Raw genomic sequence first — 23,705 nt, 5'->3', positions numbered from 1 at the left:
GGCTGACCGTGGAGGAAGGTGGTGCAGTGTGTAGCCGGGGCTGAAACACAGACCTGAGAATGGATGAAGGGGAGCGAAAAGCATTAGCCTATTCGATCTAGTCAGTGGACCGTTCACAATCTTCCACCATTCTCCGTTCGTTTTTTCTCTGGTGTCCTTACATATCTATTAGTCATATCTATTAGTGTGTGTGTGTGTGTGTGTGTGTGTATGTCCCAGTGTGTTTTGAGTAGCCATTTTGATTTGTGTCTGTCTAACAATGCATCCTTCAAAAATGATCAGGTCTAAAGATGTGTTTTGTCAGGCTGAGAAATTGCATTGAAATTGACACAATTGGGAAGAATTGGAGTCATTAACCTCACGTTTAATGCACAATCAATGCCATATGTGACCATGCATGCGTATATATTGTAGTTAGATTTATGGTTTTCCAGAACAAGCCATTATTTTGTTCTGCATTTTAAGACCGATTTAATGGGGGTATTGAATTATAGCCAATTATCCATGATTGATCACGTAAAACATATAATTGGAAAAATACAGCTGACAAACATAATCTGTTGACTGCCAAACAGTTAATCTCTATAACTCTGGTTTAAACAGTGAGGGGAGTGTGAGGGGAGTGTGTGACTTTTTGTCCTCAGAACCACGCCTACTTTACACACCTACTGGGGGTTTTCAAAGTTCCTATCTTTCTACAGAGAGGCGAGTATCGCATTACTATTTCAGCAGTGTAAGCGCATGACGATATATGTGCCCTGATGCATATCAGTGGTCATTAATGTGAACCCAATAGAGCACTGACCTTTTCCCTTTTTGATTAAAGTGAAAAACTCCACACATTAGCGTAGTGGTTGAGGTACATGACTGGGACACGCAAGGTTGGTGGTTCGATCCCCAGTGTAAACACAATAATATCCGCACAGCCGTTGGGCCCTTGAGCAAGGCCCTGAACCCTGCATTGCTCCAGGGGAGGATTGTCTCCTGCTTAGTGTAATCAACTGTATGTGGCTCTGGATAAGAGTGTCTGCCAAATGCCATTTATGTAATGTAATGTATTATACAGTGGGGGTTATTGGGAATGATCAGACAGGGAGGCTAGCCTCGAGTGCTACTGTTGGTCTTCAGTGCATTGGTTATGGGGTCTACAAAAGCTGGGCTTCAGATGTGGGTTTTCATTCTTTTAGTGGAATTCCCAGCAGTCATAGAAGCAGGAAGTGACGTCGCATTCAAGCATTTGGTCTTGTTTGCTAAAACCCGCATGAGACCAAAGTGGAGCAGGTGGGACCAGGTTGTGCAGGATAATGCTTTGCATACAAATGTTGTAGACTTTAGCAATGGCCAAACTTGTGTTACTGATTACTAAAACTCAGTTGGATATAAACAGTTACAATTAAATTAGGCTATTCCAGTCATTTTAGATGTAACTTAAATGCACTTTGTACGTAGCTTATGAAACATAAAGCTATTTGGAATGCATTTAGGCTTGTGTATCTTTTTTAAATTACTTGCAATGTTGTGTTAGACATAATGAACGCATTCAAAGTGTGTTGCTTAGCCATTGGGACTGACTGCAGTTGAGTGGAGTCCCTAAGTGTTCTCAAACTGACAGTTTGAAAGACCTATTGCTACGACCTATTTCTGTGAACTCATGGTCATCCCGTTGACCACAGTTTCTTTTATCACAGCTTGTCTATCTTTTTTTTTTCGTTCCCCGAAACTGCTTTGGTGTGAGTTTGCTTGTAGCATACATTAAGTAGAGAAAGGCTGTGCGTGCGTGTTTCATGAGTAGCCATTTTGGTTTGTGTCTGTCTAACCATCCTTCAAAAATGATCAGGTCTAAAGATGTTTTTGTAAGGCTGAGAAATTGCATTGAAATTGGAACAATTGGGAAGAATTAGAATCATTGTTTAATGCGCAATCAATCCCATGTGTGACCATGCTATACATTATGGTTAGATTTATGGTTTCCCAGAACAAGTCATTACTTTGTTCTGCAATTTTGAGGAGTTTGCTCATAGCGTACATTAAGTAGGGAAAGGCCACATTTCACAGTTTCACCAATGAATATATATTTTAGATATGAAAAACCAGTAGTTTGTTGTGGTGAAGCAGAAATGTTTCACTGTCGGGTTTGGTACAGGCTGTTTTGTAAGGCCTGGTGATTTACTGCGTCTGAGTCCAGGCAAGGCTTTGAATTAGCTCCTTCTCGGTTCTGTGTGAGTCACGTCACCCAAATCGCTGCGCTAATGTTGCTCAAAAAGCCTGGTCCTCACAGGCAGCCACTCCTTGTTTGTCCATGGTTTGGCCGAGAACACGGGGCGTTTAGCCTGTGTGCTGTAAGGGGGCTGAGGTTAACCTCCTGGGACCCTTTTTTTTTAACGGCTGGGTGGTGGTTTCTGAATGGCGGCCCCACCCGCTAAATAAAGCCAAAATCCCTCTGGATCACATCTCATTTTGAGCTTGAGATGTATTTCAACCTTGCTTGTATTGAAAAGTTCAATTGTTTCCAAGATGGGAGTATAACTAGTTGAGCCCTGTTCTCTCCAATCACCGTTTGAGCCTTTGTGTGAATAATGACTCACCAAAAAAAATCTGCCTCCACTCATGTTTTCAGGCAGAAAGAATTGGCATCATTATTTTACACAGGGTAATTTGGTTCATGAAATTTAATGAGTAAGAATGAAAGTAGGAATGTTTTTATCTGTTTTCTTTTGTTAATCAACAAGCATTTGCCTCCCGGTCCATGTAATCTCATTGTGATCTTGCAGTTTGAATATTTGCATAGTCAAAGGTTCTTTTGGATGTCTGCTTTCAGTATTACAGAAATAAATGACCAGGGTACTTATTATCAGTTGTTTTGACCTGTATCCAGTTTCTCAGAATTGCACTTCTCATGTGCTGTAGCCTCAGCGCTAACGGCAGCTGCGATCTACCCTCACCGACAGTCTCCTGAAATGCACCGTACTCCTGGATTTAGGGAAGAGAGGGAGAGGATGAACGGAAGAGCCAGGACATGCAGCAGCTCTCAGATGCTGTTAGGAGCGTGAAGGCGAATGTAATGACAGTTAAACGCGGGAGGATTCCGGCGCTAATCTGTATTCCTGGGAAGAGTGCGGGGCTGAGGCTTGGTTTACCTCAGGCACCGACAGGCTTTCAGAGTTCGTTTGGCAGACGGTTTGGGTTATGGCATGGCGTCTCTGTCTCCCGTCGCCCGACGAGGCCGGGCAGCCGATATCCCAGCAGCCCTTGGGTTTATCATCCTCATCTCCACCGCCATTGTGTCCACCCCCCCCCCCCCCCCACTGCCTCCAACCTCCCTATCATAAACAAATGAAGTGGGTGGGGAAAAAAGCTTGGCTCCACTCCTCAAATATTGACTCGGTTCAGGCTGTACCTGTCCCGCCCCCCCACCCCCATCTTTCTCTTGACTGCACCAGTATAGTGACTCCGCCACTAAGCTCTGCTGCCAGTGTGCTGTCAACATGAGGCTGTAACGATACATTGATCCGGATCAATGTGTATGTCTGCAACAATCCAATCCAGGCGATACGACACGCTAAAATCGATCTGTTTCGTTACAAGTCACAGCAAAATATTTATTTAGATGTCTATAATCTTTGCTCTCTATCACTGCTTACGTTTCTGACTTTGCCTCATCATCACACGCTCTGCTTTTCCTCCTGTTAAACGTGAGGTCAGTTTGTTTTTGCCCTTTCAACCTCATTTTGGTTGCATGTGTATATCACTGGATTGTGTTACCTGGATCGTATAGACAGACTGCACTGACTGCACTGTAAATTCATTCATAAGTTCTTATTATATCTGATATTGCCAATTATTGAACCGCACAAAGTTTGACCTGATGAAGATCCACAGTGGATTGAAACGCGGTTTGATACGAATGAAGATTTATATTGAGTTCTGGGGTGCAGGCTGTACTTTAACTGCTCTAGCTTTATAATATAATTTGTATAACTATATTACCTTGCACCCTGGTCGATGTGCATATCTCCATACTATTCAATTATCGAGCCATTGCCTCAAGAATAGCAATTGTATTGTGGAAATTGTCAAAGGTTTACACCCCTAGTATTTTGGCTGGGGGTGACCCCCGAACACTAAGGGGCTTTTAACAGCCCTATTGCCCCTTGGGCTTGGGTGTAGGGGTACAGGCTGGTCAGGAGGGGGTGGGGGAGGGGTTCAGTTTCGGGGGGAGGGAATTTCCCAGGGTTGCAGTGGGATTGCAGGCCCTGCCCTGCCTGGGAATGTGTAGATTATCAGATGAGGAATTACAGGGACACTCCCACTCAGTGAGCAAAGGTAGAGAGCTACAGAGGTGTGGAACGATAGGGGGCTTTTGTGTACCCATTCAATAACTCTGCCCCTCCTTTAATGGGGTTTCTGTTGAGCTGGACTTCTTTAAATGCTGCAAACCATTGCTGCTCCTACCATTGTGCTGCCAGCCACAAATAATTGGTAAGGGGAGCATTATCTATCACCTTGTTTTTGTGTCAGCTACAATTTGTGTAGCCTAGACTCTTTTTGTCATTTATTTTGCTTTGAGAATGTCAGGACGGCTAGAGAAAACAAAAACAATGTGCGGTAGCGGCATTAATCATGTTTAAACACCTTCCCTTTGTGTGTTGTGGTCTTGGGAAGGTAGCCTTGGCCTTGAGATGCCGAAATGTAATGAGTTTCACTGACCAGCTTGTGTTGCTTGTGTGACTAAAATGGTAAAATCCACAATGGGGTCGCTCCTTTCGAAGCATCCCCTCCACTGAAGCTGTGATACAGCATGTAGTCACACCAAGGAATCGGATCAGTTTCCCCTGCAGACACTGGCAATCTGCAATGACAATAGGAACATTTGTCTCGGCTAAAGGCATACACATAACGTAGCTTCAGCACGCTTTGTGGGGACCCACATAGGATGGGTGTTATCAAACATTGAGCCATTTTCCTATGAAATATCTGCGTAGAATCCTAGGTAACTGCAGATGTGGCCTTCTTTGTATGTATGCCTCTCTTGACATTATAATGCATATAAATAATTAATTTTTTTCTTTTGTGAACAGCCACAAGCATGAATGTGTTAAACTAGCATGTGTGCTACCACACAATATAACAGTGTCAATTGATGGGCTGGTTGATACAGAGCCAGTCAAAGTCACAAACATGAGTGCTGTCTGCTACGAAATATTGGAGCATATATTGTATGTTTTATATTGTCTATTGTACAGCCTCTCTGTGGGATAAACTCCTACTAAAATGAATTATCTCGACTGGCTTTCCAGAACAGCGTACCTTTTAGACATTACAGCAGGCTGACCCCTTATGTAACTCTTTTATGATGGTTAATTGTGTTCTGCAGCTCGTACAGGGATGAAGGGGAGACTGTTCTGACCTTTTTCTTTGAAAGCTTAAACACAGAGAATGAAGCCCAGCGTTGATAGCGCCAGGCTCAAGCACAATGAGTAGGCCCTAACCAGTGTCTGCACAGGATGATTGCACATAAGCCTCCTGTTTAATGCTTTGCTGGGTTATATGAACCAAGATATGTTACATTTCAATTCAGATGCATTTGAAAGCTGTTGATGATACCCAGTCCTGTGGCTGAGCGTGCTTCGCGATGGCTCCTCTTTTTCTCTGTAGGGTGAATGAAGCCGTGACCTGTGTTTGGTCACTGTCAAGACACAGTTTGTTTTTGTAAGAGGACTAACCTAATCATAACTTTAGACCGACTGAGTCATGACGGATCGTGTTTGTAATTGTAGGAGGGGTGGTGTCTGAACAACAACCTCATTGGACAGAGTGCAGTGCCCTTCTCAAAGCAGCCAAACAGAAGACTGCCGTCGTCGTCATCATGACCGTAACGGTAAGGGCCAGACACTTTGTTTGTAAGGTAATCTCTTTGGCATTGAATTCTCCCATCTGTATTTTGAAATGTTAGATGAGCTAATTGAGATGAGAAGATGGGTTCCGTGTGTGCAGTGGCCCTGTTTTTTACAGAAAACAAGAGGAAACATGCTTGTGGGTCTTTTATCTGATGTCATATGGCGTAATTATGTACAATTAATGATGTTAATTAATTATCACTCTCTTGAGCTCTCATGGAATGTGTATATATATATATTTTGTTGCATTTTTAGTTTTGTAGAAAATGGAAGGTACTGCTGATATAGTAATGGGTATTATGTTACTGCTTCTGGAAAAATAATCCTTTCATAACATTGAAAGGCAAAGTCCAGCGGTCGAGAGGTAAGCAGAGAGCTCATTGGAAACCACTGTTGAACTGAGGATAGTGTCAGAACTGTGTTTTTGTTCTTGCTCATATGGGCAATTTGACTTGTGTATATTACACTGGACCCACCTTAAGTAATATGGTTGAGTGATGTCACATTTGTCATACGTGTCATCCTGAAAGGTGTAAATATTGAAATTTGGTGCATGTTACATGGACCATACATTAATTACCTTACAAACACTTGGCAGACTCTCTTACCCAGAGTGACGTACGGTAGGGGAGAACAATGTTACTCTGAGGAGTACAACTTGTAAATCTACGTGCATGCAGTTTTCTTATGCAGCCTGGAGGTAAACCGTCTCTAAGTGTAAGACAAATGGTATCTGACAAATAGAATCTGTGCTTCTGGGAAAACAGATCTTACAGAAACTATTACCAATGTGAAATTAATGCTCGCCATGTTTCACTTTATGGCCAAACAGATCATTTTGAGAGAACCAGAAGGGTGTATCATCTATCAGTTAAGATTTTGTCTGTGAGCTAGCTATGATGCAGACCGTTTTTGGGGAACATGACCCCAAGTAAATGTATTTCAAGTTGCTTCAGAAACCTTTCAAAATAAGATCAGGAATGATGGGCAATGAGTTAGAACAGTCTTCAGTCCCAGCAATGCGAGGGTTGGGGTGTGGGGTTATCCAAAATCAGTTTGTGTCCAGACCTTTTTCTGGAATGTGACCCAGTTTGACCTGCCAGGTCCTGACTCTCCTCACACGATTGCCTAAATTTCAGCAAGCAGGCTTAGTGAACACTATTCCTAAAATCTGAGGTCTTATGGTGCATACTGCAATCATTTATGTACATGTCACTATCACAGTCAATGCTGATCCTACTTACTAAGGGCAGTGCCTGTTGCTGGAAACACAAACTTGGCAATCGTACCTGATGTTTCAACAGTCCTAGCATGCCGTGGTGCTTTGTTTTTGACTGAGGTGGGCGTGGACTTCTTTGGAAGTCTCATGGCTGGCTTGTTTTTATCCAGAGTTTGATGAGAGACTTGTGTGTGTGTGTGGGTGTGTGTTTGTATGAGAGTGCATATGTGTGTGTACGTGTGTATGTGTGTGTGTGGGCGTGTGCATGGGAGTGTGTGTGAGTGTGTGTGCATGTGTACGAGAGTGTGTGTGTGTGTGTGTGTGTACGTATGAGAAAGTGTGTGCTAGTGAGTGTGAGTGTGTGTGCATGAGAGTGTGTGTGTGCGTGTGTGTGTGTGCGTATGAGAGAGTGTGTGTTAGTGAGTGTGTGTGTGCATGAGAGTGTGTGTGTGTGTTAGTGAGCGTGAGTGTGTGTGCATGAGAGTGTGTGTGTGTACGTATGAGAGAGTGTGTGTTAGTGAGTGTGTGTGTGCATGAGAGTGTGTGTGTGTGCTTGTGTTAGTGTGTGTGTGTGTGTACATATGAGAGAGTGTGTGTGCGTGTGAGTGTGTGTGAGTGTGTGCGTGTGTTAGTGTGTGTACGTATGAGAGAGTGTGTGTTAGTGAGTGTGTGTGTGTGCATGAGAGTGTGTGTCTGTGCATGTGTTAGTGTGTGTGTGTGTGTACATATGAGAGAGTGTGTGTGTGTGTGCGTGTGTTAGTGTGTGTGTGTGTGTACATATGAGAGAGTGTGTGTGAGTGTGTGTGAGTGTGAGTGTTAGTGAGTGTGTGTGAGTGTGTGTGAGTGTGTGTGTTAGTGAGTGTGTACGGCGGGCATGAGAGTGTGTGTGTGTGTGTGTGTGTTAGTGAGTGTGTGTGTTAGTGAGTGTGTGTGTTAGTGAGTGTGTGTGTGTGTTAGTGAGTGCGTGTGTTAGTGAGTGTGTGTGTTAGTGAGTGTGTACATATGAGAGAGTGTGTGAGTGTGTGTGTTAGTGAGTGTGTACATATGAGAGTGTGTGTGAGTGTGTGTGAGTGTGTGTTAGTGAGTGTGTGTGTGTGTTAGTGAGTGTGTGTTAGTGAGTGTGTGTGTGTGTTAGTGTGTGTGTGTTAGTGAGTGTGAGTGAGTGTGAGTGTGTGTTAGTGTGTGTTAGTGAGTGTGTGTTAGTGAGTGTGAGTGAGTGTGAGTGTGTGTTAGTGTGTGTTAGTGAGTGTGAGTGAGTGTGAGTGTGTGTGAGTGTGTGTTAGTGAGTGTGAGTGTGTGTGAGTGTGTGTGAGTGTGTGTTAGTGAGTGTGAGTGTGTGTGAGTGTGAGTGTGTGTTAGTGAGTGTGTGTGTGTGTGAGTGTGTGTTAGTGAGTGTGTGTGTGTTAGTGAGTGTGTGTGTACATATGAGAGAGTGTGTGTGTGTGTGTGTGTGAGTGTGTGAGAGTGTGTGTTAGTGAGTGTGTGTTAGTGAGTGCGCACGGCGGGCATGTTCTGTTGGTATGTCGGGGGCTGAGCCCGGCCCATGTCGTGACATGTCTGCCTCGGTATGAGTAAACAAACCCATGTGCTGGCTGGGCCCAGCCAGGACGGCGTGGGTGCTGCTCTTTCGCAGGAAGAACCATCCTCTGCACTCCCAGCTCAAGTCTCAGCTGGCTACGCTGCTGGCCTGGCTCTTACACACACTCATCTCTCCCGCTACAGCACCATCACCGTTGACCCTTCTCTGAGCTCATATCCTGCATTATTCTTTGAATCGCAGTGATTTTTAATACAGACGCTTTCTTTGGAATGTTCTAGTGACTTAGCATCTTTTAAAAAGCAAAGAAGCACAAGAGTTATGGTGCTGAACTAACCAAAAAAATGTAGCTTTCCTCCACCACGTGTTTTCAGAATGCTTCGAGCTAAAGGAGCTATAGCATTCTTCCGTCGTCTTGGTAACACGTGGACCAATAGTTTGGGAGAACCAGGAGGGGTCAGTGGTCCTCTCAGAGCAGCCTGATATCACAGTGAGACTGATGGCTTTCCTCTGCCTTCCTCCTACCTCCAGACACCCCATCAGTGTGGGCCTGAACAGTGAGCGTAGCATCAGCGGCAGGGCAAAAGGGAGTGGTCTGACGCTCTGCTGGTTCCTTCCCACAAACTTCATATGACTTCAAACCTTGGCGTGACACAACACAACAGCGCACCTTTCAACGCGAAACTTAAAAGAATGAAACGGTACGGCGAAGCACCGCGGCAAACCTGCGTCACCGACCGCACTGCCTGAGGGTGATTTCTTCGTCCGTGAGCGAGGGGGCGGGTCGAGGCAGTGTCTCTTGTCAAAAGGACTTGAGTCGTAAAAAAAAAAAAGCTGCATTTTTCTTCTTCTCAAGTTGATGTACGGAACATCTCCGATTGTGACGATTTGGATACTGGGTAGAACTGGGAGAGGCCTGCATTTTCATTTACCAGTCTGGTCTTGTATCGCCTATCATTCTCACGCAACAGCCAAAAGAACAAAAATGTTGACAACACGGAACATTTCAAATATTTCGGGATCAGGGGATTGGCCCATGCCAGCCAAGTCATGGTTGGTAACAGAGAGCTCTCTTGTGTATCGGTGGTGTGAAGTATCAAATTCATTCTTGCTTAAATCCGACATTCAAAGTTTTGGGCAAAGCCCTCTGATCGACTTGCTCTTTGTATTGATGTATACGGTGCTAGAGAAGCTCAGTAGAGCTCAAGTTAAAAAAAACGAGTTCAAAGAATATCTTGAGCATTGCTTTGCCAAATATTTCAGGTTGTGCTTTCCGAAAAGTAATTACAACATGTTGCCCGTACGCACGCTGCAATCAAACAAGCCTTCTTCTCTCCTGTGACATTCTCTTTTTGGAGCAATAAGGATATTAACATTGTCCCTTTGTGTTGCATGTGCTGTAGCCATTTCAGCAGGGCGAGCTTCATTTTTAACACATATAGCTTTCTGCGTTCATGTGACGGCACCATCTTGCACCATCTCCCAGTACTGAACATCCTGCTCTTGTGTGAGTATGTCTGTGTGTCTGAGCGTGTCTGTGTGTGTGAGTGTGTGCGTACGTGTGTGAGTGTGTGTATTAATGAGCAGGAACTTCAGTTTTCAGTGTGGCCAGATCATCCATCAATAAAGCACAACTGACAACACCCACCCGGTTTTGAAGTGACCACGCATGAGCTTCAGCACCTTCACCACAGGAGACCGTTTGACTGGCCTCTATAAATTCCCTTGCGTTTACCACTGAACATGCTAAATAGCGCTCGCCCCATTAACCGCCCTCCACCACGCACTAATGCAGCAAATGCTTTATTGAACCGTTTGCGCTCCATTGAACATGAGCGTTTTCGCCCGCTCTTTCCTGTGAGCTTCGATTAGCCCTAAACCTGTTAGTCCATTCAAGCCGCTGATCGAGGCGGGATTATGAACTTGCGTTATTAGACGCTGCATTTTTGCATGGTACACTCTATCAATCTAGCTGTACAAGTCATGGCCTCTGTGTCTGTGGGTTACAGTATGTTACATTTGACATTTCGGCAAGTGCTGTTTTATCCAGAGGGACTTGCACTGATAAAACAGTCCACGTAGCTGGAAATTTTACTGAACCAATTAGGTTTGGGTACCCAGCTCAGGGGGACAGAGGCCCGGTTCTCTTACCACTGCTGTCCACTGCCCCCCATACTCGCCCCCTCCTCTATTTCCAGCTTTACGTATAACATAACATAACATAACATAACATAACATAACATATCAGGCCATTCAGCCCAGCAATGCTCGCCTTTTCCTACCACTACATTGTACCTACTCTTTAGTTTGCCGAAAAGCTAAACAGTACCTAGCGCCGTATCAAGCCTGGTCTTGAAATCCCCCAGTGTTCCTGCCTGCACTACATATCTCTATCTGTGGCACCTGAATACTGTGCACTTGTAATACTGCAGGCAGCCCTACTTTCTCATGGTATTGTCATTAATACTCTTTTCTATCCCATTGTATCCCCGTCTATTCATCCCCGTTCCGGGGCCTGTGTGCTGTGACAGTGGGCATGGATCCTGTCCTGCCTGTTTTCATTGGGCCCTGACACGTAGAGCAGGCTTGAAATGATAACGACGGTAATCTCGCCGATGAATTAATTTTTTATGAAATAAAGGTATGGAAATGCTGTCCTTTTTCAAAGGGAAAGGATCCCCCTTGGCTTCCTTTGAGTTCATTAAAGTCCCTTTCAAGCCAACGTGATTGTCAAATCCACAAAGGCCCAAACCTCTTGTAAAATTGCTGCAGCAGCGAAAATCCTCTGTACAGGTGAATTAAATGTCGCCGACGACACATTGTAAGTCTTTTTTCTGCCAAAAGGATATAAACGTATGCCACGGTATAGATCTACTTTATTGCTTTTTACTGCATAGGCTCCTGTAGAACTTGCGAAGGTCTTTCCAGTGTAATGTACACTAAAGCGAGTGATGAACAGGACAGTGTGATGAGTTGAACTGGCTGTTGTTGCGTTAGCATTGTTGCTCCAGCAGTCTGCCTCAGACAGTAGATGGTCAGGAGCTGTTTTTAATCTCATGCCATTGGCTGCTATTTCCTCTCCCATACAGCGTGATTCCCTTCAACTCTTGGTGATACAGCCAATAGCCAACTAGCTGGTATGTTACACAAAGGAGAGTCAACTTTGTGTTCGTCGGTTAAACTGCTGAAAGAGACAAACAGACGCTTGCACAAATACAAAACACACACACATGCAGACCTGTACATCTATCTCTCTCTCTCAGTCAGAACGCATAGTTTAAACCCTGTGGAGGTCAGCAATGAAAAACAAATTCATTTTTCTTATATACAGTTCACCTTTCCTATACAGTACTAACGACCAATTGCTGATCATCTTTGAGAAGGATGGAGGAGAAACAGAGAGGATTGTGAGTAATGGGAGGGGGAGTCCTCAGGGGAGCTGCTTTTCAGAAGGGAAGTGAACCACCGCAGCGTATAGTGCGTCTGCGTCCGCTACAGCGTGCTTTCTGTGGAAAGACACCGCACCGATGTGCAACAGAGGCATGTTTTCGAGAGTGCGTTGAGGTGCCCGGACATGTCGCACACTTGCCGTCTACGCCGTTTCTTTGGCGAGGGCCTTTTTAAAAAAAATAACGGCTATGTGCCAGGCGCTTGTGCCTGGGCTGTGCCCGTGGCTCCATATCAGTCATGTGACCTAGCAAGCGCAGAAACGAGAAAGGCATCGATTCCGATTGTGATATCCACCAGTTGCGTGTTAAGCGCTGCAGGAACCGGGCCTGTGCTTCTGAGAAGTGCTGTGAAACCACGAGGGGCGGGGGCGGGGGGCTGTCGGTCTCTGTGGTGATAGAGAGGGAATCAGCAGCTTCATCGCCGAAAACAGGAATTAGGTCTGGGAGGGGCTGAGGGTTTACTGCTGTCTGTGCATGTGCAGGCAGCAGTGCGAGCAGAGCAGACATTTACCGCTCTGCACTGGAAGGTATGTGCCAAGAGCCACACAATACACCAGGCTAGCGCTTACCCTGTACAGCTCTACACGCAGACGCACGCACACGCGCACACACATAGGCGTACACACGCACATACACACAAACACGCACGCACACACACACAGACTTACACACACACACGCACGCACACATAGGCGTACACACGGACATACACACAAACACGCACGCACACACACAGACTTACACACACACGCGTGCGCACACATACATGCACCCACACACACGCACACACACAAAGTCTCACGCGCACACACACACACATGCTCTCTCTCTCTCTGGAGAAAGCTGAGAGGATGCAGTGGACCTGCTGGCAGTGATAGGACAGGCAGTCCATGCAAAGAGAACGCTCCCATGTTTGCTCTCTTTGATTAGCTGTAGTAAAATGGTGCCTGCATCACTGACAGCTGGAAACAGACTCCTGTCCACAAGTGTCCCAAGAGCCCTACCAATTCACTACCTCAACCCAGAGTGCTATACGATTTACTACACAAGTTCATTCAAACAGAAAATAATGTTTTTTAATGTTTCATGCTCTTTGAATGGCACTGACAGTCCATATAACAGAAACATATTGTACATTGTGTTGCTTCTATTTGAGAATTTACAAGGTTGTGAAATGGATGTGTGTGTATGTGTGTGTGTAAAAGACCTTGGTGAGATAATGAGGAACAAAAACAGTGAGAGCTGGTGGAGGAAGAAGGAAAGAGAGAGGGAAAGAGAGAAGTGTTGGCTGACTGTGGTCTAACAGACAGGAAGTAGCAGCAGAGCATCACGCAGTGACGCGTTTCCTGTCAGTACAGGATACGCAGGTCAGTTTGTGGCTGCTTTTTTACTCCGTCTGTTTTTTCTCACTCTCTCTCTCTCTCTTCCTGTTCTTTATATTGACAAACAGGCTCTGCTGCGCGTTGATAACAGACGCCTCGTTAAAAATGCTGACAAAACATACAGTCCGTAAAATACAGAGTTATAACCGATAACAATTTTTGCTTCAATGTAAATTTTTTGTCTCGATGTTAGGAATGCAATAGAAAGTTCTGCAACCGTGCATTTAGCTTTAGGGCGCTAGTTAACTTTAACAAAAAATATTTCAATTTCAGTTTGTGATTGTTCCAGACAGTTGTGAGTATGTTGAAGGATATTTTAGATAATTAAAGATGTTTCTGACAACCTGCTGACTTTACAATGGCAGGTACATAACGTTCGGGGTTTGTGGTCTAAAACAAGAAAGTACTGTAACTGTAAATTCTCGAGGAACAATCAGGTAATACATAACTTCTGGAGATTCACTCTCTTTCATCTCTCCCTCTCTTCATTTTTTTTGGAGGCATAACGGCAGTGCATATACTGCTTTGGAGTAAATGCCTTGCTCCAAATGCCTGCCATCATAAGACCAGCAGGTGATTCAGAAGCTTCAGTAAGTATTTAAAATAGCCTTCATCAAACACACAAACTGTTTGTGCCAATTGAGAACATGCTGAAATAATATCAATGATGTATTTCTTGCGTTGCTGTAAAATCGGGGTTGACGGTACTGAGAAAAGCATTACTCAAAGCCGTGCTTGCCAGCATGTGCTCCGGCTTTGACGTGTAACCAGAGGGCTTCTCGCTTGAGTCCCGGCGAGGAGACCGGCCTGGGTTCCATTAACGGCCGTCGCCTGCACTCCGTCTGACGCGTTTCCTCAGCTGCATGGACCGGCTCCACGTAGCGTGGGTGTTTCTGGGTAATCTGGGCTGAGCCGCGATAGTGGGGCCTGGTCCCGGGCGGGTGTGCGCGCGCGCTGCCGTCCGCGGACCTTCTCCCAGGTGCCACCGCGCGGAGCGGACAGACTCGCAGGAGATGAGATTAAATTCCGCCTGGCCCCCCGGAAAGCCTCTGCTGGAGGTGAGGTTTTTTTTCGCCCGTCTTCATTCGTCTCCGACACGACAGCTGAGGCTGGCTGCGGTACAGCAGACCTCATCGTTAGCGGAGACGCTAGCAGTGCATTTGTCCCTCGTTCGCGCTCTCTCTCTCTCTCTCTCTCTTGCTCTCTCTCTCATCTCTCTCCCTCTAACTCACTCCATTTTGTTTCCCTTCTTTACTTCCTCCAGCACCCTGTTTTCGGCTATGTTTACAGCTGTCTGTGATTTGAGAACAACTCCCTCAGAACTTTCAACTGCTTGCCATGTATTTACTGGACTTAGAAAAAAAAAAAAAAAAAAAATGGCTTACCCATTTCCCCATGTAAACTCATGTGAAAGTTTAAATGTGCCATGGCTTCCAGCAAGTCATCTGGCACTGGCTCTGGTTCATATTGTTCAAATTAGTTAATGTATGTAGAACAGAGAGCTCGGCGGGTGGTTTGGAGACTGTGACAGTTTGAACAGACCCAGAAAAAAAGCCCTCAATGTGTGAAGCTCTTTCTTGGCACTGAGATAGCTGGTTAATTACTGGCTGCTCTCTCTGTTGAATTAGCAAACACCAGTCTTTTTAAAGCAGTGTATAATTCACAGTCAGCAGCCAATTTGGCACCAGGAGGTTGTGTGCTCCTTTGCTTTCTGAGAGCACAAATTGAACTTGTGTATTAATTAAATTTGTGAGCGTTTTTTTTTTTTTTTCTCTATGTCTTGGGTTTTACTCTGTCTCAGTATACATGGAGGGGGTGGGCTTGTGTGGCTAAGGAGCTGGTCTTGTAGCTGGTCTGAATATTTTATTTAACTGCAACTAACTATAAATGACAGCAGTAATGCGTTTTTAATTTCTAGTCCTGTTTCTACTGCGAATGAGAGCTCAAATGCATTCAGTTGTAGAGTATTAATAGTCACAGTGGCTGTGAAAATCCCACCCATACTATTTTCAGATATTTGAACTTCCCCATTTTCTCAAAAACATACCGAAATCGAATCCCTCTGGAGGATACTCTCACAGTCACGAGACAATGCTTTCTGCTCCTGTTGGTACATGGACTCAGATCTGTTTATGATTTAGGTCCGAGGCCACTCTGAGGGCTCAGTCTTCAGGACCCCTCCCATCCCAGCCTGCGTGCCCAGATACCAGGACTGGCAGTCTGTTTCCCCGGCGACCAGGAAAGCCCCCCCCCCCCCCCACCCCCATTTTATGTGGTCATTAGATCAAGAGCTATTCTCAGAGTTCTCTTTTCTCAGAAAATTGCTGACAGAATTGATGCCATGATCTCACTCACTTTTCACAGGAAGAGTATAAAAAAACTACAAAGAACCACACCGGTCTTACTGCCCTTCGAAGTTTACAGTGTTTTTGCTTCTAATTCTGTCACTCAACTATAATATACTCGGGGAAATGTAATTAGACGTTTTCTTTTCGCAAGTCAACACGTGGTTTTGTTTTCGTTCTATCCGTTTATTTAATTTTTCGACAGTTTCAGGCCAGCCAAGGACAGAGTGACTCACTGCTTAGCCATCCAACTGGGTGAAGTTTCCTCCTTTCATGGTCAACAATAAGCCGATAGGCAGGAATGATGCTGCACAGACTTCTGGGAAATGTAGGCATATGTTGTTTTTTTAATGAACCTCAAATAGGTTGTTATGGTGATTGTCATTCACACTCACAGAACATGACCGTTATTATTATCTGCTTTGCTTCAGTTCCCTTGTGTGCAGCCTCATTGGACTTGTTTTCTGTATGAAGACTGAAGGGGACGGAAATGGCTAAACTGTGTACGGGGCAACAGTGTTGTCGGTGACTGCTTGTGACCTCGGAGACTTAAAGAGCCCGTACGCCTTGTTCCCAGTGCCTAAAATGGCCGAACGTCAGGGTTGTGGCGGCTGCAGTCGGTGACAGTGGCAGTCGGTTCCCGACAAGGCCGGCCAGCACAGTGCTATTCTCATGTAAATGCCGTGGTTACGGAAATGTAAACCAGAGTACTGCAGGCCCGAGCCTCAGGTGTAGGTGTTCGTTAGCAACTCACCCGTTTGGCCTCAGTAAGTATCCAACAGCAAAACTGGGTAATATGTCAAATGAAAAAAGAAAAAAAAAAGATGTGTAATTTGCCCTGAATAAGGAGCAGTGGCTAAGCAAACAAATAAAGTGATGTAAGATGGCTGTGCGTGTGTGTGCTGAGGCGTGTTGGCTGCGGTTGAAACGTTATTAGCCGTGTTTGCTCGCGGTGGGAAAATGAGACGAGGTTGGGGGCGGCGAGCCGCGTCTCCATGCACGCACGTCCAGGTTTATCGGCCCTTCCCCAGGAACCGGGTCACCTGGGACGGCTGCCGCACGAGCGGGGGCCTAATTACGCTCCGCCTCCGCCCTCGCTGGGGACGGCTGACGGAGGACGGCCCGTCCAGATGTTTCTGCCCAGCTGTGCAGCCAGTAGGCATGGTAACAGGCCATCATCTGTCTGTCTCTCATGGGGGGGGGGTGGGGGTTGGTTCTGAGTAATGAGAGGCAGGGCTCCAGCCCCCCCCCCCCCCCCTCCCTCTGTTCTCCTAACCCAGGCCACATGGTACAGACAAATCCACCAGCTGCTCCCAGGGAAGAGGGAGAAAAGGAAGGCGACTTAATCACACATTTGTTTGACCCCTGACCTCCCAGATCCACCCCGCCACCCCCCCTCCCCTTCTTGCCTACTCGGCCCCGCCACCCCCCCCCCCCCCCCCCGATACAATCCACCCTGGAATGTGCACCGTCAGTCACGCAGGCAAACAGCCCCACCCTGTTGCTCAACAGCAAGCCCAGAACCCCCGCCACCACCTCCTTTCTTGTCCTCCTCTGCAAGCTCTCCTCTCCTCTCCTCTCCTCTCCTCCTCCACCCACACGCCGTCCTGGCACGCCGGCCCCTCCCACCCCGGCGGTTCCCTCGACGATCCCCTAGGTTACCTCCCTGTTGACATCACGCGGCTGTTTTGGAGACGGCGCGCGGTGACTTCACAGGCGTGCGTGATCTTCCTAATTGCGCCCTCCCCCGTCCCGCACGGCGACGCCGGCGACCTTTGCCCACGTGAGCGATAAAAGCGCTGCCCCCTCCTCGGAGCGGTGATGTCATCGCTCCGCCGGCCCAGAGGGCTGGGGTGAGACAAGGGGGGAAGGGGCGTGATGACTCAGTTCCGCTCTCCGTACGGACTGATCCCTCAGCACAACGACCGTAGTGCTGCTGGAATAACTCATGAGTTACTCAGCTCCTCAAACTCCACTGACAAAACCCCAAAAACATGTCAGTCCTATGTCAGTGAGCGAGCCAGTTTTACTCATTTTATGATTTGCTAGTGGGGTAAGAACATTTATTAAAACAAGCTAATATTTTCTTCTTGAGAGAACACTATAAGATTTAAGTCTTGTTAAACACTTGTTAAATCAGACTTCTGTTGGGGTGTGTGAAGGTTTTTCTTTTCTTTTGGCTTGATGACGCCAAATTGTGTTGGGTTGTGTCAACGGTAGCCAGTTTTAAAGAAATGCTTTTCAACGTTTTTATTAAAAGGGATGTCTGTTTCCATGGCTACATTTTTGCTAATGCTTTTTTTTTCTAATCTTTTTTCTGTTTTCTAATTGCTCCAAATGTTCCCTTTTTGCATCAAATCAGAACCCGACACTTTTAATAATGTTCTGCTCTGCATAGAATCGACAGACGATCAGGACTGCAGACTTTAGGATTTAAGGAATTTTAAGTGTTCTTAAAATGCACCAGGAGTGGTTCCGTGAGAGCATAAACATAAAGCCAAGGGAGTGTGGTTGGGCTCATCAAGTATTTAGACAAGCTTTTAAGAGCCACTGCTGTTTGTGCTTGGGTCATCCTCATAACCACTTTCCATGTGGTTTAACATAATTATATGTTTTCCTGGAAACTTCGTACAAACTTTGATAGATTCATGTTAACTGACTTTTTTTTGGAGTTGATTGTTGATTGGTGAAGTTGATTAGTGAATGAAAACACACACACAAAAAAAACTGGAGATTTGTTGGCAGATACGTGCTCAACATAGCTTACCATGTCACCTGATACTAGAGAAACTGTAGTGATAGAAAATGAAAGGTCGTAGGTGTGTGAGACGTAACGTGGGCTCTGTATCCGGGCAACCGTGTGTGTTTTCCAGTGTGCAGGTGGGTGTTTGCAGTGGGATCGGTTGTGAGATCCTTCCTTTGAGGCCGCCTGTATTCTCACACGTCCAAGCCTGGGGAAAACCCAGGGCAATTAACCGCAAATATTTCTAAGCGGAATTTGCTGGAACGAATCGGCGGCTGGAGAGGAACCGGCTCGGCGTGCGAACAATGAGCAACGCACTGCGGCTGATGTTTCCATGGAGAGCACTTCCTGAAACGTCTCATCCTCCCTCTGTTCTCTCTCTCTCGCTTTCCCTGGCAGGTTTAAATGCTCCAGACTCTATATCAGAGAGAGAAGAGCCAGGTGCCATCTTGGATACACTCCGCCACACACTCCCAGCCCCCGACCAGCTAAGGCCAGCCTGTGCGGGACCCCGGATACCGAGAGGAAGTGCTTTCCCCCTCGTCCCCCCCACCCCCCCACCCCTTGGGGAGTGTTCCGTTGCTCTGACAGCTTCCTGTTCCATAGCAGGTTACAGGAGGGGAGGGAGCGCTCCCCCCCCTTCTCCCCGCTTACGGCAGGTCAGACCTCTGACCCCCGGTCGCCATGACAACCGTTGCCCAGTCAGGCGAACTGGTGTTTGAGTTCGCCAGCAATGGAATGGACGAAATCAACCAGGTACTGAGTTTGACATTTTTTATGTTTTCCCCTCACTCACCATTTTATTCCATGCTCAGTTTAATTTGTTGCGGTTGTTCCTCAAGGGCCTTTCACGAACAGGCCATTGATACGATTCCAGCGAACTGTCCTGCTTCTTGGCCTGAGTAGACATTTGGAAAAAGGAGAGTAATGGTGAGACTGAGGTCTGGACAAACAAATTAGCCATCTCCCCCGGGTCCCGTCACTGTTTCCTAACTGTACACTTCCACCTGATTAAGGGCAAATTGCAGGGTTTTGAGCTGGGTGGGTACTGCTCACAGACTTTGGTCCCTTTCTCCGTGATGTTACCGTGGGAGACGGGAGGGGGCGGGGTGAAACAGGGTGTAGGCCACTGGCAAGGAAGATATGGAAAGAGTGAGAGATGTGGAGCAGGAACATGGTGTGTGTGTGGGTGTGTGTGTGTATGGTGTGTGTGTATGTGCGTGTGTCTGCGTGTGCACATGAATGAGTATATCTCTACAGGTATGTAGGTACGGATTGGAGCAAGAGTGCTGCTCGAGTTTGTTGATGACGGGAAAACTTAGAAGACTGCTATTTTGCGTCTAGATTATGGTAAAATGTGTGGGCCTTGCTCTGGGACGAGTGTATCTGCACGGTATGGACAGTGTAAACACTGTAGTCCAGGTATTGGCGGATCCTGAAGATCCTGCATAGCGGGATTGAGTGAGCAGATCAGGCCTGACGAGTCGATGCGGAACCTCTGTCCTCACCTCACCACTGGGGATACTGGCCCAACCAGACCGGCCTGTTACCTAGGCTGGGGAGGCCAACGCTTCACTGCTAAAACATCAAGTGCTTTAGTCTTGTAATGAGTCTTAAGATCGTGCTTATTTTCAGCTTGTTTTAAGTAGCCTCTTTCTTGTCATGTGAAATTTCTTGCCCCATGGGCAAATCTTGAAATGAGTCAAACTGTCTCACCTCGTTTGCAATCATTTTGTCTTATTTAACAAAAATGGTAACGGAAGTAAGAATTTAAGTCTAAATATAAGACGAAAATACTTGTTAAGGCTGACTTAATCTTTTGTTTTTGCAGTGCTGCCAGTGAGAGATTACACTGTGTCTCAGTCGCCCGGCTCTGTTAATTACGGAAAGGCTGTCCTCAGTGCAGCGGGTGTCCCCACACCGCTCTTAATTGCGGTCTGTAATGTAACTTAAACCGTGCCATTGGGCCCGCCCTAAAGGGCGTAATCTGGAGGGGGAGCGTGTTTACTTTCCCACATGAATTACAGGACCAATGCCAGGCCCCTGTACTGTAATGATTAGCCCTGATGTAGCCCTATTGGATTTGGCAGAGTCAATAATTACCGCCAACGGCCGGGCGATGCAGCAGTCCCTGAACCAGTGGTTAGCTCCCGCCGCGGTCGAGGCCTGCCATTATACGACCAGATGGGAAGGAAGGAATCTGCTCCCCCCTCCCACCCTCCCCTAACACTTTCAAGTTTGAAATGAAGGGATTGGGGTGGGGGCGGGATTGCTGGATGCAGGACATGAAAACAAATCTGTCTTAACAAGTGTTTCAGTCTTGTAATGGGACTTATTTTTTTCTCTCAAGTAGAAATATTTCAAGTTACTGTTTGCTTGAAAAATTAAATTTTCTCATGCCATTGGCAAATCTTGAATTGACTCAAACTGTACACACCTCATTGGCAATATCTTTATCTTATTTAGTGATAAAAAGTGATAGAATAACATTTTAAGTCTAAATAAGATCTAAGACTAAAACTCTTGTTGAGACTGAGTTTTTTGTTTTTTTTTGCGGTGTGGTAAGTTTTCTGTGACTTTGCGAATAATTCTAGGATGAGTCAGTGTGTGATCTGTAAAAGGTCACCCTTTGGTGTCTCGTAGTTGGCCAGTGTTGGCGAAGGGAGGGTTTAAATAAAACAGAACTGAGAGGAAGCTGGGGAACCCTGCCTTTTGTGAGGGGGTCATTCTCAGACCTGGGACAGGGAATGATCACAGATCCAAGCAAATTTTCACTAATTCAAGCTCTCCATAGCAGTTCTAGGTTAGCTGGCCTTATAACAATGAACATAAACTCAAGCTTATTCCATGCTAGAATATTATTCTTTTTGTAAGTATAAACAAACATAAACACCTTAACCTTGCTGAAATTCTGTACGCGGGATACTCAGTTTGCCGAGTTCCTGTTTTCCATTTTGTAAAGATGGTGCTTACAGGGAAACCGATTTCCAGGTATCGTCGATGAAAAGAAAAGCGTGGCTGAATCGCGGTGAAACAACGGTGGCGGTGACAAAAACAGACGGCTGTTGTTCTGGCCTTGGTGTAGGATTCGCCCAGTCTTCTGGGAAAAAAAAAAAGCGCTTTCTTTCTGGGAAAGCAGAGAGCCTCGTGCGGGGTCACACCTCGCTCTCACGCACTGTAGCGCCCGGAAACGACCAAGCCCAGGGTGGATGGCCTTCTGCTCCTGATAAACGTGTGGGCACCATCGACTTGATCCGCGTGTCTGTCCTTACATTTCGACTGAAGGGCTACGACAGTCGAATGCCGTGTTCTCATTGGAAAATCTGATTTTTTCCGCTTGTAGAATACAGCTAGCTTTCAGTCCGTTAGACCCGTGGCAGGAAAACTGTGCCAGGAATACGGTGCCACAAAAGGGAGCAAGGGTGGGATCTGTCTGAAAATGTCAAGGACATAATAGATGTCTGGACATTTTTTTAATGGTGTATAATTACTACACTTTCCTGAAGAGCTGAATTATTTAGTGTTATGAAATATTGATTTTGGTAGTCTTAGGAAGGTCTCGTGTTTAGGTCTGAGCTCAGTTGCTGTCAGTGTTTGTTACTTAGGCCTGAGATAGATTCAGTTCTGGGGAGTTGGTACTAAAAGTGTTTTTAGGCAGATTATGTGTAGTGAACGTGGCTTACAGTAAATTAAAATGTATAGAATTACTCATGGCAATAGTTGTTGTTCCTGATACTGACCTATACTCTAAATATCAATGTCATTAACAGTATGGATTGTAGTCATATCTATCATGAACTTGTTTCCTGTTTTCATCATCTCTTAGGGAGTGACTGCTGTACAGTAATTTGCTCTGGATGAGCGTGTCTGCCCATTGCAATGTAATGTAATGTAATTTAATGAAAGGAAACCTGGAATTGAAAGTTCATACATTTATGAATGCTGTTGATTTGGACGTGTCAGCTAAACACTGTCGATTTGATTTCAATAGGTCATTTATTATTTTGTTGAAATCAATTCTAAGATCCAGTTATTTGAACCCTCTAAATCACAGTTTAAGTGTTCTGTACAGTAGCTCCATTGCTTTCGGTGACCAGTAGTGATTGTTACACCAGCATTAATCTGTCAATGAACAACGATGGTTGTCTTTATGTTCAGCCTACATTAACCTCAGGTCAGCTGTTGTCTAATTGTCATTTGAGGAACTTGCATTGTTGCTTTGGTTAAACATGTAAATGCGCACGAGTGATTAACAATTACCAGACTTTATTCTGATGAAAATGTGTTGATTTTGAATGACTTGTGTATGAATTCAATCTGGGCTAATGAGGAGACAAATCAACACTTATTTAGTCTCAGTGGCAGTGTTACGGAGTGGTAAAGAAACCGGAGTTATGTCCTGAGTGTCTGCAGGTTTATGTCCCATGTGAGGCACTTCCATTGTGTCCTGGAGTAAAGTACTGAACCTTCTTTAAATATCAATCTCAATTATATCATGTGCATGTTATATAGTGTTATCTGCAGATTATGCAAGTCACCATAGATACGCCTGTCTGCTTTATAAAATTAATCAATCATTAATCAATTTCAGTAAAAAAAAAAAAAAAAGAAGAAAAAACTTTTGGCTTCCACATTTGAATGCTTCATGATTATAACTGACTGCTAGGCAGCTCCCATCTTACCCTTCAGCTTCTGCTGCCACCATCTGGTTAGAGGTGGTAATTGACACCAGTGGCATTTTACTGCCTGCCAATGCCTCCTAAAATCATGGCTGGTGTTTCCTGTTGGTTTTTATTGTAGCTGGAACTGTACAATAGACTGGAAATCGAAATAGAAATCAGGAAATGTACAGTTCATGTTTTATGAGCTGTTAGGGAGTGTGAATGCATGTTTGCGTTTATTTCTGAACCAAATTAACCACTTAATCATCTGCCCTCGTAGGCTACATTAGCTATATCAGTAATATATATGTGCCCTGAAGAAATGCTACCCAACATTTATTTAAGGGTTAAGTAATCAATCGAATCAGTTCTCGGGCAATTTAGTTCTCTTTTCTGTGCTCTTTTACAGGCCTTTGGAAATGCACGCATAGAAACGTTTTATTTTTGTGTTCGTTGATTGACTGTTGAATTA

The 23,705-nt window shown here is 45.5% G+C and overlaps 1 protein-coding gene and 1 long non-coding RNA gene across 2 annotated transcripts in view; one reads left to right on the top strand and one right to left on the bottom strand.

Annotated features, from left to right (window-relative positions):
* Positions 1-23,705, top strand: part of LOC133123390 (ETS-related transcription factor Elf-1-like) — a 41,107-nt gene that overhangs the window by 8,003 nt on the left and 9,399 nt on the right. Inside the window, 2 exon segments of the mRNA XM_061233844.1 lie at positions 5,778-5,878; positions 18,972-19,328. Of these exon segments, the coding sequence (XP_061089828.1) occupies positions 19,257-19,328 (72 nt within the window). The 5' untranslated portion in view covers positions 5,778-5,878; positions 18,972-19,256.
* Positions 13,157-15,679, bottom strand: LOC133123391 (uncharacterized). Its single transcript, XR_009708238.1, has 2 exons — positions 15,532-15,679; positions 13,157-14,597 (listed from the first exon to the last, which is right to left on the bottom strand). It is a non-coding gene; the product is annotated as an uncharacterized LOC133123391 (long non-coding RNA).

Source organism: Conger conger, chromosome 3 (assembly GCF_963514075.1).
Source record: "Conger conger chromosome 3, fConCon1.1, whole genome shotgun sequence".
Taxonomy (NCBI): Eukaryota; Metazoa; Chordata; class Actinopteri; order Anguilliformes; family Congridae; genus Conger; species Conger conger.
Note: the sequence above shows the minus strand (reverse complement) of the source record. Positions and strands in the feature narration are given on the sequence as shown.